Source organism: Bubalus bubalis, chromosome 5, assembly GCF_019923935.1.
Source record: "Bubalus bubalis isolate 160015118507 breed Murrah chromosome 5, NDDB_SH_1, whole genome shotgun sequence".
In the NCBI taxonomy this organism is placed as follows: domain Eukaryota; kingdom Metazoa; phylum Chordata; class Mammalia; order Artiodactyla; family Bovidae; genus Bubalus; species Bubalus bubalis.
The window spans coordinates 127,085,136-127,101,114 of NC_059161.1; the positions used below are offsets into that span (position 1 = coordinate 127,085,136).

The 15,979-nt window shown below is 46.4% G+C and overlaps 1 protein-coding gene across 4 annotated transcripts in view; it reads right to left on the bottom strand.

The window, feature by feature from the left end:
- Positions 1-15,979, bottom strand: part of CHKA (choline kinase alpha) — a 62,667-nt gene that overhangs the window by 34,194 nt on the left and 12,494 nt on the right. For all 4 annotated transcript variants that reach the window (XM_044943784.2, XM_025286811.3, XM_025286814.3 and 1 more), the window contains exon 2: positions 1,364-1,475. In XM_044943784.2, the coding sequence (XP_044799719.1) occupies positions 1,364-1,475 (112 nt within the window). The remainder of the gene's footprint in view (positions 1-1,363; positions 1,476-15,979) is intronic.

A 15,979-nucleotide genomic window follows, 5' to 3' on the forward strand; every position in this document is an offset into this window, starting at 1 on the left:
TCATCCCCTCTGGACAGGGCCCCAGGACCCCATCTGGCCCAGGGGGAGCATACAGTGCGCGCTGAACACGCTCCTGTTTAAGTTAAAACAGCAGCCTCAGGAATCAGAGGTAAATACTAGTCTTACTGCCTGCGACTCCAGGAGGTGGCTATTAAGGCATTTTAAAGGTGTTGCTTAAATGAACGCATACAAAACAAATGAGCCGAAATGGGACTTCACCGTTACAGAGTCCTTAGGGGGGGAAATGGCTGAAAGTTATTTCATTAAAAGACCCAAAAGGACGTAAATTGAGTATTTCAAGAACTTCTCTGAGACTGCAATTTGAATAAATAAAAAAACTGAACTGCAGGGTCAGCGGGCAGGGCCAGGTGTCAGTCAGGGTGAGAACCCAACTCCACAGCAGCTCAGGTTTCCTCAGATGTGCGGGCTTGTTTCCAACCTCAGACCCTCACCCTCTAAGGGGAAGCTACCCAGTGGGAAGGTTTGGTCACATCATAACAATTTTTTAAGTGAGTTAACACTCAGAATGCCAACTTTATTATTTCTAAACATATAATTGATTATCACAGATAATGGACATGACCTGCTTTTTAGACTGAGCTGAGAGAGACTAGTCTTAGAAAAAAAAAATAAGTGAGAAAATGAATTTTCCATTTCATGAGGATCAAAACGGGCCCTTCCAAGGGAGATTTAAATGGATATAAAAATTCTGCCATTGCAATATACACGCATTTATATGTGTGTTCAGTAAAATGATAAATTCATGTATAGGTTGTTTTTTTTTTAATCCAGACGTTTGGGATATAATTGGTTAAGACAATTCAACAAATAAGGCACTTTAACTGAAAGTTAGATTCAATTATTTGCGTCATATAAAAATTCAGAAAGATTAAGAATCTAACAAACTCAAAGTTTTAAAAGAAATCTCACAGGGAGGCACTTACTGCATTCAGCTGCACTGAGCTTGTCCCTCCGCACTGGGGTTATCCTGCAGCCCCTTTCTGATGATGGCAGACAAACCATACCTCCCCACGCTGGAAGCTTACAGCCTAAGTCTGAGCTGAAAATTTCAGTGCGGGGAAAATCTAGGCGTCATCAAAGCACTATTACAGATTTGACCAACACTGTACTTTTTCTGGACGTAAAAGTGGTACTTGTACTAGTTTGCTAACAAAGAGTAAGACAGAATTCACTTGGAATAATAAAGAAAAAACCCAGGGTGCAGCCCGGTTACAGTAAAAGCAGTGTCTTTAAATAGTTCCCACAACACCACTAACACGTCTTAAATCTCCTCCCAGGTAATCAGGCCAAGAGGATGAGAACTGCGGCCAGGCCTCCCGCCCTGAGCAGCCGAGGGACTCACCATCTTCAGGATCGCCCCGTACAGCCGCAGGAGCACCTTCCGAGGCTCGTCTCCGACGGTGGCCAGGGTGTCGGGCAAGGAGCACTGGAACAGCATGTTGCTGAGGCCACCTCTGCTGGAAACAAGAGCACCGTAAGGAGCGGGACCTGAGGGCGAGCCGCGTCACTCTTCTGGGGTAACTGGGCGAGAAGTCGGCTCCCGCCCACGATACCTGCCCTCACCTGAGTCTCCATTCAGTCCCTCAGGGCACCTGCACCACAGATGAGCTCCACAGTTCTCAGATCAATTCCACACACAAACTCCCCATCGGTCCTTCTAGGACAGCCATGAGGGAGCTGTTTCGTTTTTAATTGGAGGGTAATTACTTTATAACATTGTGCTAGCTTTTGACATACATCGACATGAGGTGGCCATTGGTATACCTGTGCCCCGGCTCCACCGCCGCATTCGGAACCCCACCTCTCCCTCTAGACTGTTCCAGAGCACCCGTCCCTCTAGACTGTTCCAGAGCACCGGCTTTAGGCGCCCTGCTTCATGCATGGAACTTGCACTGGTCATCGATTTTATATGTGGTAATGTATGTGTTTCAATGCTATTTTCTCAAATCATCCCACCCTCACCTTCTCCCACTGAAGCCAAAAGTCTGTTATTTACGGCTGTGTCTCCTTCACTGCCCTGCATGTAGGACCATCAGTTCCATCTTTCTAAATTCCATATATATGCGTTAATATACAGTATTTGTCTTTGTCTTCCTGACTTACTTCACTCTGTATAATAGGCTGCAGGTTCATCTACCTCATTAGAACAGCTTTTAATTGCATGTAGCATCTGCCTCACAGAGGGACACGGGGCAAAGAGACCCTCCTCAGCCATGGGAACTGGGGGTGGGGGTATCTCAGATGTATCCCTTCCAGTCCATGTTCATCTGTGACCCCAAATTCCCATCCTGTTCCCGTCACTGCTGAGTTAAAATCTTGGAGCAATACCTGAACCATCCCCCCAGGGCTTTCCACTTGAAGTTGCAAGATCCACCTCTTCTCAACCAGATTTGACTAACAGCTGTTTCAAACAATTTGCAACATTAAGAATTATTGGAGCTCTCAGAGGAAAGGGGAGACTTCAACACCCAAAACCTTTCACATGACTACCGAAGACGAGGAACACGTTACAGGGGACACTTAACAGTAAAGTGTAGCCTTGGGGACAAATCACCTGCCTGAGTTGGAAATGATTAGTGCTGATACTGGAGACTTAAATGAAGGAACATAAAACACTGTGCAGTTCAGAACTCAAGACCCAAGGTGCCTCGACTGTGTAGGCTTCAGATCGTGAAGAGCTATCACCCAAGCGAAGCACGATGCTAGAAGCTCGGTAACACAAAACTGAAGCAGGCTCTGGTCCTGCCTCAAGAAACTTCTGCTCCAGGGAAGAAAGCAGGCATAAAACTATAAGAGACTGCAAAATTGCAGGACAGTGTCTAAAGCAGATGCTCAGCAAACCCTGACCTACGCCTGCCCGTCAGATGCAGTGTATCACACAGCAATGCTGTACCTGTGCAACTTCTGGAGACAAAGTCATGAGCCAGCTGGAGCACAGCTTTCTAGAACAACAGCCCCCAGTCTCCAGAGCCAGCTGCCTCTCTCCCTGTTCTATCCACCAACAGTCCAGTGAAACTACACTCCCCAAGGGAGGCTAAAATACAAACCACAACGGAACCATCACACACCCAGACAGGGCTCATGGCACACGGTGAGAGGTCCCGCCAAGAACCAGTCCAAGAGACAGAGTTCAGTTTGTGTGCCGAAGAGAGATAAGTAGGAGAACTTTTATCTGGAGGTGTTAGCGCTCTGCAGTAACGGTGGCACGGAGCCGTGGCCAGTCCCACTCCTGCGGCGGGCGCTCCCTGCCCTTCCTGCGTTAGAGGCGCTGGGCTGTGCCAGGGGGCAGCCTGCCTCACATCAGGAGTGTACTCAGCAGCCACCTCTACAGCCGTCCAGGCCTGCGTGACCAAGTGCCAGCACAGAGAGCGTAAAGGAAGGGTCTGAAGCCAGCGACGGACCCGCTCACACGCTGGGCCCCTCCCCCCGTCCATCCTGAGGTGTGGACTGACTTCCAGGTCGGTTCTGCGATGACGCTGGTGTCTTCGGGGACACCCCTCCGTGAGCAGCGGCTCCTGTGTCACCGGGTTCTGGCAGCAGGCAGACCTGCCCACGTGCTGTGGTACCAACGCACCCGCTCCCGTCCTCACTTCTGTGGGCAACCCCAGCACCAGCCTCGTGGTCCCTCCTCAGGGTACCAGCCCAGAGGTCAGAGCCCCGGCACAGCCTAGCAGTGCCCTTGGAGGTGGGCCCACAGAGTCAGGCCCTCCTCTCAGCTTCCAGGATCTCGTCCCTCTCCCCTCGCCTCCCCAGCCCCAGGAGTCTGCCCCTGCACACTCAGTGCTCCTTATCCTACTCACTTGTGTTCCCTTCTCTGCTTTTCTGGTTCTCCTCCACCTGTTCACCCAATTTCCTATAAAATTCTCTAGGTCTGCTGAAATACCCAGTGTCGTTTCCATTTTCTTGCCAGGATCCTGACTAGCACACGTGGCCAGAGCTGTGGCGGCGTCTTGGACCATGATGTTAAGGGCCACATCCCAGGAACTGCGCAGCCATCAGCCGCGAGGCGTGCGCATCCCCACCAAGCCCGGGAAGCTGCCGCACGGGCTCGGCCTGGCTACTCCCGGGCCTCTTCAATGCACGAGGGAAACGAATTTCTAGGTGGTTTAAGCCACTGTGACTCTGGGGTCCTCTGTCACAAGAAGCTAAGCCCAGCACTAACTGATACCACTCGCCACCTCACCCACTGACTCCTGTTCTTCCAGTCAAAACTCCTCACTCTTCTCTGCTATTCTAACTACCTACTATTTAAAACCAAGTTGAAGCCCAACATCCTCAGGAAGCTTTTGCTATCTTCTGCTAGCTCCCTGAAGGCAGGGGTCACGTCTAGCTTCAATTCTCCAGGCCCACGGCCCCCAAGGGAAGGCGCGCAGCAGACACCTTCTGAAATCGGCAAGGCCCGCGGCACTTTCCCTTCACCGGTCTCCTCCCTGCCATGCATCGTAACTGACCATCCTACACTGTCCTCACCAGGCTGGCGGGTTAGGCCCGGCTCTCTAATGAGGCTGAAAGCTCCCCCAGGAACAGGCCCTTTCTCCTGAGGGAGGGCCTCACTGAAGAGAAAAACCACAGGCTTCAGAGTCAGGGAGCCAGGGATTCAAATCCCAGTTCTGCACTCACTGTGAGACCTTGGGCACAGCGCTGAAGCTCTCCTACTCGCAAAAACCCACTGCTTGGTCAAGAGCAGCACCTCACATAGTCACTGCAGGAGGCAGGGTCACGGAGCCCGGGGACTGCGACGCTCTGAGTATCCGACCCGGCAGGACCATCTCAACCTCCCGACAATCTCAGGGCGGACCTGGGCTGCCTCCATCGCACACAGCAGGAAATGGAGGCGCAAAGCAAGGAGGTGGCCGAGCCAGGAGCGAAGGCAGGTGTCGGGCTCCAGAGGCCCTGAGTTTACCTCTGATGCTGAGAGAGATGGGAGACAGAGCTGGAGAGTACCACACGCCACATCGGACACACAGCAGGTCTGGGCACCCCCGTGGGTCACAGGAGCATGATGTCAGAATGAGTCTGCAGAAGTCTTGCGAAAGACAAATGACTGTTCCTGTGGTCACATACGACCACAAACTTAGTGGCTTTAAACAACACACATTCATTGTCTTACAGTTCTGGAGGTCAGATGCCTGGACATAGGTCTCACGGGGCTAAAATCAAGGAGTCAGCAGGGCTAGACACCAACAGGACATACCACCTTCCAGGAAACACAAAACACAGCTGAACAGAGCTGCAGGGAGCAGCAGGAGTCACGGGTTCAATCCCTGGGTGGGGAAGATCCCCTGAAGAAGAAATGGCAACCTACTCCAGCATTCTTGCCTGGAGAATCCCATGGACAGAGGAGCCTGGCTCCTCTCCATGGCAGAGAAGCCTACAGTCCACAGGGTTAGCAAAAGAGTCGGACAAGACTTAGCAACTGAACAACAACAAATGAATTTCAAACAGGGGTCACAGGCTGGGATGAGGAGTCCGTGTTTAATGGGCACAAGGGTTCAGTTTAGGAAGATGAAAACATTCATGTGATGAATGGTGGTGATGGTTGAACAACAACTGACTGACTTAATGCCACTGAACTGTAGATGTAAAAATGCCTAAAACGGTAAATGTCAGCGACAGACGACAAGATGGTTGGATGGCATCACTGACTCAATGGACATAAGTCTGAGCAAACCCCCGGAGATGGTGAAAGACAGGGAAGCCAGGTGTGCCACAGTCCGTGGGGTTGTAAAGAGTCATACATGACTGAATGATTGAACAACAATGCCATGTATATTCTACCATAATTTTTTAAAAAGGAATGAAGTCCTGACACATGCTACAACTCAGACGAACCTTAAAAACATGCTCCATGAAAGAAGCTAGCACAAAAGACCACATCCTATGATTCCATTCATACGAATGTCCGGAACAGGAAACCTACAGCGTGGGTGCCTAGGGCGAGGGTAGGAGGGGTCTGAAGGGGCCTGGCTTTCCTTTTGAGATGAGGAAATGTTCTAAAATTGATTGTGGTGATGGCTGCGTATAGCTGTGGATATATTCAAAACCATACACTAAAAACCACTGAATCTATCATTTAAGTGGGTAGATTATATGTGAACTGTATCTCAATAAAGGTGTTTTTAGGGGAAAAAACAAACTTTGTTCCTATGTAATGATTTTTTCTGAACCAAGTAAACTGGAATGTGCTTCCACATAAACATTTCACAATGTAAATAAGTCATTTTTAAGAATATTTTCAACAGCTTATTTAAAGAAAAGCAATCACGCAGCATCTGGGAGCCTCTATAAGAATAAGGGACTATTTTCCCAGGAGTTTGATATTCAGAATATCAGTCCTAAATATTCATTGGAAGGACTGATGCTGAAGCTGAAGCTCCAATACTCTGGCCACCTGATGTGATGAACTGACTGACTGGAAAAGACCCTGATGCTGGGAAAGATTGAGGGCAGAAGAGAAGGGGACGACAGAGGATGAGATGGTTGGATGGCATCACCGACTCAATGGACATGAGTCTGAGCAGACTCCGGGCGTTGGTGATGGACAGGGAGGCCTGGCGTGCTGCAGTCCATGGGGTCAAAAAGAGTCAGACATGACTGAGCAACTGAACTGAACTGAACTTTCCAGGAGGCAAGCTAGCTGTGCACCTCGGTTCAGGAAGCCCAGAAAGACAGGAGAGAAGGCAGACCCAGAGACAGGCTGGCCCAGCAGCCTCCACCTTCCATCACAAGGGCCCGCCACGTCCAGTCCTGGCCACCATGGGCGTCTGGCTGCCAAGCAACAGGGCCGGCATGACATCAGCTAAAAGCCCTAGTTTTCCTTCCTGTCACATACTCTCCAAGCTCAGTCCACAGCGAGAGCAAACAGATGAGCTACTGTTCTAAGCTGTGTAACTCGATTCAGAGTTTATCCCTGGACTCCTGAAAAAGACAGGCGGGCTGGCTTGGCCAGAAACAGGCCCACAACCTGGAAATCCTGCATCTCTTGTATTTTCTGTAGCCTCTTGTTCAATATGCTCTAGTGGGAGGAAGTAAACCATTGATGATTTTTCTTTTCGGGGTGACAATCAAATGAAACCCTGACAGGCCACAGAAACGGCAGCAGAAATACAACAGTCAATTTACCCTGTGACTTGTCAGGAATATCCTCTCGCATAAAACCCCAGGAAAGCTGGAGGACTCCAGAGAAGTCTGAAACGCCAAACTTTTTATCAAGTGGCAGAAGTGCTTTATAATAAACCTATTTGCCATAATTCAACTTAGGAGACAACAGAGATACTCACATAAGCAAACTATCAAATAAAATGAAAATAACACCTTTATTTCATATTCAACACATGTGAGTAAGCAAGCCATGGCAGGTAGGATGCTGAAAAGAGAGGTCCCTGTGGTGGGAATTCTAACCGGCACCCTGGGGATCCAGCTGAGTGTGGCCTCTAATCTCCACCCCACGGTCCTTCAAACAGCACCAATGGGACCACAAGTGAGAACAGACCTGCTTTTACAGACTGTTGATCACATAGGAAAATCATCTCAATTTCTCTTGAAATTGATATTCAATTTCAGTTGAAATATACAATTTCTCTAGATATTATTAAGAATTAACTTACGGGCTTCCCTGGTGGCTCAGTGGTAAGAGTCTGCCTGCCAATGTAGGAGACATGGGTTTGGTCCCTGATCTGGAAAGATCCCACAGGCCGCAGAGCAAACAAGCGCACGCACCACAACCACTGAGCCTATGCTCTAGAGCTGCAGCCACTGAGCCTGCGCGCTGCAACTCCTGAAGCTCACGCACCTGGAGCCCGCGCCCCAAGGCAAGGGAAGCCCCTGCGGTGAGAAAGCCCTGCGCACCTCAACTAGAGAGCAGCCCAGCAGGGCCAAAAATACACAAATGGAAGAAACATCAACAAAGAAAAAAGGATAAGAGCCAATCGACAATTTAAAAAAAGAATTAACTTACACTAACTGGATTACATGCCAAAGAAAATGAGTTTGTGATCACAGAGCCACAAAGCAGTCACTTGGTAGGGCTTCGATGCTTCCGGCACATTCAACGTCACCTACACACAAGTAACAAAGAACCCGGGTGACCCAGGCATAACTTTTAAAACTCAGATAAGTTTATCAGTTTATTAGCTGTTGAAGCAACTAAAGTAGGCTATTTTAACATGTATTAAATTTGTTTTTACTTTCAGACTTTAAAATCTAGGTTCCAAAAATTTGTGTGTACAAGGAGCTGAAAGACCTCCTCAAAATAAAAAAGATAACTTCCTGCCCAAATTCTACTATTCAAATATAACCACTTTGAATACTGTGGTGTATATTTTTCTTGTCGTTTTCCCAGGCTCCTTTCCCCATTTCTCCCTTTTGATTAAAGGTGGCGTCATGGTGAATGTCCTACTCTGTTAAGTTGCTTTTCCACTTCTATTACGAGCATTTCCCATCAATTCAGTATTAAAAACGTCACTTTTAATCATGCACAGAATTTCACCTTAAAGACACAGCATGGCTTAACCAACTGCCTACTGCTAAAGATACGAGTTTTCACTTCTATACACAACCCTATAAAATGCATACCTACATGTCAACCTTTATGCACAATCTGAGGAGATCCTTTGAAGCTGGGTTTTCTGGGCTAAAGGGCACTACCATTTTAAACGTTCCTGATGGCTGCTGTCAAAGTGTCCCACAAAAGAGCCACACCAGGCCACTCTTCACCCATCAGTGGTGTCAGAACTCCTGTCTCATATCTAAATGGACCTGTTTTTTTTTAATCAATTAAAACCTGATATAGCAGAATATAACTTTTTTAAACATTAAATTGCTAGTGAAGATAATGAAATTTTTTTTTTTTTGATAATGAAATTTTTTAATGCTTCAAGATATATATAAAGTTAACACATGGCATGAAATACATTAAAGTTAAAAAAATACTGCAAAGGGAATATTTGAAAGTACATCAATATGGGAAAAATCATTAATCCAAAAAAATTATGAAACATTCTGAAAGTTAGCCGATTTAAAGGGATTTCTTGAAACATCTTAGTGATCTATGCTAAATAACTTCCGCCTAAACTGATAAACATCAATTCATTACTCCCCTCAACCAAAGTCAAACAATTAATTGTGAAATCATTGTGAAAAGAAAACTGGAAAATGTAAAACAGCAGATAATCTAAAAATGTAGTGGATCCAAAAATGGGTCAAAGAAAAGTGTCTCAATAGGCATCACATTGATTAGAACTGACTTTAAAAGAACCAAGACCAATTCCACAAAAGCAGTGCAAAACAAAAGCCATTCCACGAAACTAAGATCTGGCATCTGATGATCCTTACTCTCAAGGTTTCTCATAGCAGGAAATATCATTATGCTTTCCTGATACGAAAGGTCTTCTAGAACAGAAGACTAGATCAACCGGTTCCATTCGGTCAAATTGGAACCAAAATGTTTCAAAGCATACATTGTTAACCTCCCTACAACAAACTACCCTATTACAAGTACACCTGTCACACAAAATGCTCTAACACTTCAGCACTTACACCAAACACACAGGTTATGAAAGATTTCAAAAGTCTGCTCTAAAGATCAGACTCATTTCAGAATGAAACAAGCAAATTTTAACATCAATGTAAAAAAAAATAATAATAAAATAAATAAAATTTTAAAAAAGTAAAAAAAAAAAAAAAAAAACATCAATGTAAAATGGCGATTACCTCTGGACAAAGGAAAGGAACCCGAGGCCAATTTGGCAAAATGTTCAGATTTTAAAAGCTACTTTATTCTTTTTAAAATTTTATTCTTTACTACTTTACAAATGTAATTTTTAATAAAGAGAACTTATTTTGCATAAAACCTCACGGCATCTAAAACACAATCGCCAGCATATGCTATAACGAGCTCTTCTCAAAAATCAGCTGGAAACTTAGCACACGTATGAAGCCAAGAGCACCGGCAGTAAGGTGAGAGAAAGATTCTGGTGAAGGGCCACAAGGTCAAAGCAATGACCTCTCGATCTCAACAGGGGTGTGCACGGGGGTCCAGGGGCATCCTCTGACACAGGCCTTAAAAAATCAGTGCATGCTGCTGTGGGTGCTAGGTCACCTCAGTTGCCTCTGACTCTTTGTGACCTCATGGACTGTAGCCTGCCAGGCTCCTCTGTCCAAGGGATTTCCCAAGCAAGAATATTGAAGCGGGCTGCTGAGCCCACCTCCAGGGGATTTTCCCGACCCAGGGATTGAACTTGTATCTCTTCTGTCTACTGCATTGGCAGGGGGGTTCTTTACCACTAGTGCCAGCTGGGAACATCTTCAAAAAGTTAAACACTGAGTTACTGAATGATCCAGCAATTCCACTCCTACACATATACCTAGGAGAAATGAAAACATATGTTCTCACAAACACTGTACACAGAATTTTGTAACAGCCCCCAAAAGAGAAAGAACCCTAATGCCCATCAGTTGCTGAATCAATAAACCAATTGTGGTATATCATGTAACGGAATATTACTCAGCCATAAAAAGGAATGGAGTACCAATACATGCTACAAGGATAAACCTAGAAAACATCATACTAAGTGAAAGAAATGGGTCACAGGAGGCCATACATACCGTACGATTCCATCTATATGAAATGTCAGAAGACGCAAATCGATAAAAATCAGTCAGTGGTTGTCAAGCTGGGGAGAGGGGAGGATGGGAGGAGAGTGCTAACACAGTCTAGGGTCTCATTTTGAGATGATGAAAATGTCCTGGAAAAATCACAGTGAATGCTGGCTAACTGTAAAAATACCAAAAAGCACTGAACTGTACCATTTAAGAGGATGAATTTCACACTATGTGAATTACATATCTCAATAAAGCTGTTATATTTTCCTTTTCTAAATCAGTGATAACTTGCCTTCAGTAGTTTGTTAAGATAAACCATTCACTGATTTATCTGAATTTATGAACGACCACCCTCTTTAATATTAAGCTCCCTGTGTAGGATCCAGGGTGATCACTATTTGATTAAAATCTGCTCCCAAGTACTGAACACTTTCAATGAAACTGCCAGAGCTTAGGAGAAATCAAGCCCATGACAAAGACGCCTCTGATTTTAGGATCTGGAGAAAGAAGTGCTACTAAGGGCTTTGGAATGAGAAAAGTTACCAAGTTTCAGGAAACCTCTGTGGTTACGCTCGGTTTCCAGCTTCCCACACCTACCTGCAAATCTGTCTGGCACCTGTCCCCTACCAGTACTACCAGAGGTCCTTTCCTGCAGTCCTGCCATAACTTCTTGCTTTCCTCCCCACATATCTTTTCAAGGGCTTTCCCTCCCCACCCCTGCCCAGTTCGAGGCCTGGCAGGGAGCACCCTCACACAGAGCCTTCTCTGCCACAACCCAGTCCCCAGTCACATTTCACAAGCCAGATATCCAGGCCATGGTAAAACCTGTCAGGAGAAAACATTTCAGAATCAAGCCCGGGGAGGGAAGGTTTGCCAACACCTGCCTCCTCTGCCCTTTGCCTTCCTCCTGCTGACTGGCATACTTCCATGTGTTCATATCTCTGGACTTCTCAAAGTTTTAAAAGTATGCGTTAGCAGCTGTGACCACCTCTGCCCCGGGGGCAGTACTTCTACAGTACTCTTTGATGCAGCGTTCTGAATTCCACCCTTGCGCTGCCAGGACAAATGCAGTGCGGGAAAACTGAGAGCGCAGGCTCGGAAGAAATGACATTTCCAACAGCCTACGTGTGGGGGAAAACAATCAAACGCCACCACCATTGCTTCTGGTATTAATTATCCACCATCGTATGTGCACCCAACAGAACCCTTAGCATCCTTATCCACAATCCACAAACAGACAAAAGCCACTCACAAACCCGGTCTGTCTGCAGTTCTCATTGGTAAAACAGGGTCCCTGGCAAGGTCAGACACCCCCGCCTCCTCCACGTGACGCATCCCTACCAATGTCACTCGTCCCTGGGCTGTGACAGCAGGCCTGGCCAGAGGTTTCTAACCCACGGGAGCACTGACTGGGCCTGAGGGTAGACCTGCCCCTTGACTGGACTTCTCAGCTAAAAGACAGGACTCATCAGCACACTCAAGTTCATTTGAAGTTCTTGCCAGACATCACATTCTCAGCATACTTTTGTACATATTTCACAAGCAGTAGGTACTGTTGTAGAGAACTGCCTGTCACAAAAAAATGTGGGCAAAAAATAGAGACAGGTGTATGTAATCTCCACCAAAATTGAAGTACATGCCTGAGGGAACAGCTGAAATAACCATCATACTGTGTTACAACTGGCAAGGAGTCACCACCTGTTAACACTTTAATTTCTGGCAAGTTCCTCAACCTCTCTGGGCTCCTGGGGTAAAGAATACCTCCTCAAGGGACTTTTCTGGCAGTCCAGTGGTTAGGGCCCTGTGTTTCCACTGCAGGGGGCACAGGTTTGATTCCTGGTCCAAGAAGGAGGATCCTGCCTGTCATGCAGCTTGGCCAAGAAAGAAAAAAAGAATAATACTTCCCCTGGAGGCCCGGTGCCCAGGTTAACTGAGATAAGCACAACTGCCATAGTAGCTGGCAACAAGTAGGCACCTAACGAATGGAATCTTTTATTACCATGATTAACTTAAGAAAGCAGAAGCTCAAGTCTTTAACTGTCCTGAAAAACATCAAAATGATATCTGAATTAAAATATAACACTATATGGCTATTCAAGAGAATAAGACAGCTCAATAAATACCAACACAAAACAATCTCTAAGATACAGTGCTGCTTTTAGTGCAAAAAAGTGACCTACTGTGAGTATCAACATTAAAGTAGGAGGGGGAGCCAGGCATTCCCAGCCCCTGGCACGCTGCAGCTCTCGGGTTTGCTGGAGAAACAGGCATACCCACACATGCTATATTGCCTGACGTCTCTCGGAAGAACGGATAATGAAGGAGGGACAATGCTTGCTTCTAGGGAGAGGCGCTGGGGCCACAGGGGGAAAAGACACCCTTCCGTAAAAATTTCTGAATTTTAAAACCAGTAGACTGATTACCTACTCACAAAGAGTTTTTTTAATATAATGAACAAAAATAATCTTTATTTTCTTTTTCCAACTGTCTTCTCTAATCACTGCACAAACAAAAAGAAGGGAGCTATCCCACTCAACTGAATTTCCTGGTTAATCACCAAGTCGTATGAAGTACCATGCCAACCACAAGATAATCAGAGGTTAACAAATGAAATATTCTCGTGTAAAATCTAAAAACTCTTCATACAGTCCCTCCATTCCTGCCTTAAATCTAGGGTGGCAAATACAAGGTGCCTGTTCGCGTTTCGAGCCCCTCACTGGTCTTCGGCCCTTATCACGAACATGAAACATCACTGAAGATCCTAGGAGGTAAGACACACACACAGAGGAGCTCAGATGCGAACAGCTCCCGAGGCAGGCCAGGAAATGTTCTGAATTCTTAGTCTTGCTTTTCCTTATTTTCACACATTCTCTTTAGAAAATTAAGGGAAATGTTTAGTAACTTTGGCTCCAGTTAACTGAACCTTTCCTGCTGATTTCCTTCCTCTAGTCACATAACAGATAAGACCCTGGGTACGTTTCAGGATTTTTAGACCCAGGCCTCATTTTCAGCCCTGAATTTCATGGCAGAGTCCTTAAAAAAACCAAAGTATTTTTCACTGATGGCACTCTATAATAATGATGATGAATCTGCTTCTTGGTCACTTTTCTAACCTTCAACTTGAAAGCCAGTTCTAGATTCAGCCAACTTGATTTTTCTCTGACTCATCTTTTTCTACTTTAGCCCCCCTGTTCCAGAACCTACAGCATAACCCTTTCCAAGGGAAGTCGACTGTGTTACATAATGAAAGGGTTCAGGGAAATTTACATGTTACCTACACGCAGGGCAAAGCTCCCAAACCTGGTAAGGCACGAAAGTAATCAAGACCCCCTTAATTTGCTAATTGTTGTTGTTGCTGTTGTTCAGGCGCTCAATCATGTCCGACTCTTTGCGGCCCCATGGACTGCAGCACGTCACGCTTCCCTGTCCTTCACTAACTCCTGGCATTTGCTCACACTCATGTCCACTGAGTCGGTGACGCCATCCAACCGCCTCGTCCTGTCGCCCCCTTAGGTCACTACATTTCAAACAGGTTACTGTCACATTTGGGATGACGTACAATTAATTTCCAGACTTAACGGCAGTGGAGATTTTCAAGGAGGGAGAAGAAGATGAACACTTCCCGCCATGAGGCAAATGAGGAAAAAAACGCACCCCTTAGGGCACTGCGGCACTTTCCCCGGGCGGCCAGAGGTGGCAGAAGCGCTCCCCATTCCAACACGGAGAGCCAGGAAACCTGACTGGAAAACCCACTGGAACACCGGGAAGCCAAGGAAGGCGGCTGCAGCCCCAGCAACAGGAAAAACCAGCCCCCCAGCCCCCCGGGCCCTCTAAGGCTCAGTTCTCGAAGTGGACACCTGACCCAGCCCTGCCCTCCTCACTCCCTCTCCAGCCAGGAAGCTGCAGGGCAAGATGGCATCTTGCTTGCATGGCTGCTTCACAAATCCTTCCCGACTCTTCACCCACCTTGTGAAAAAACACTGAATGGAGAAGGAAATGGCAACCCACTCCAGTATTCTTGCCTGGAAACTCCCATGGATGGTGGAACCTGCTAGGCTACAGTCCATGGTGTTGCAAAGAGTCGGACACGACTGAGCAACTTCACTTTCACTATAGCCGATTCACTTTGCTGTACAGCAGAAACTAAGAGAACACTGTAAAACAACTATAGTCCAATAAAAACTAAAAAAAAAAAAAAAAGAAAAACACTGAAATTTTTTTTGGGTGTTTTTCATACCATCAGGTATTGGCTGTTAAGACTGTCAGTCAACTTTGGTTGCTCTGGGAAGTTCTCATAGATTGAAAATATCCCCCACGTGTAGAAAGGAGGTCAAGTTTGAGTCCACGCTAAGCCCGTTAAGACTGAACAGCCCAGCAGATGTGACTCATCCGCGCTGTGCTGTGTGAGTCACGCTGACGCGGCGGCAGGAAGCTGGTCTACGCCGTGCAGGCGCTGGGCACCTGAGAATGTCGTGCCCGGAGAGGCGAGTACTCACTGGCGACAGGAAGTGGCTGGTACTGTTAACTACAGTGATAAAGAGAACGCGGGGGAGAGCCTGCATCCAGCATGTGGACTCTGTCCCAGAGAAACAATCTCTGAAAGTTTTGGAGTAAAATCACCTCATTAGACTGAGGTTCACTGTGTAACACAGCTTTTGTTCTAGCAACGCGTGTTCAAGTAGCTTTACAAATGGCTTGTATCCTTAATCTGTAGACTTAACCAAGTCTTAATGAGGTTATTTGTTTGATTCTACAGCGTTCTACCTGGGGAAAACCCACACTGCGGGGATACTACACTTTGCTGCAGTGCCCAAGGTCTGCAATACTCCATTCCTAATGTCAAACATCCAGAGTGTATTCCTTTCCAATTTGTAAGTTTGAGGGAGAATACCCACAACACACTTTGCCATCTGAACCACTTGTGACTGTCCCTTAGGTACCTTCACACTGCTGTGAATCACCACCTTCCACCTCCAGAGCTCTTCATCTCATAAAGCTGACCCCCTTTACACACGAACTCCCCAGTCCCCACCCCCCAATCCCTGGCACCCACCAGGCTACTGTGTCCCCATGAACTTGACTCCTCTGGGGAACTCACAGCAGTGGTGTCAGGCAATATTTGTCTTTTGGGGACTGGCTTATTTCACTTAGCATAACGTCTTCCAGGTTCACCATGCTGTAACATTTCAGCATCTCCTTTTTATCAAAGCTGGATAATATCTGATTGTATGTATATGCCACACTCTTCTCATCCATTCATCCATCAAAAACATCTATATATTTTTAAACACTTGTAAAAAGAGTCAGCTTAAATAATGAGAAACCCAAGACACTGTCTGCTCCAGGGAAGCCTTTA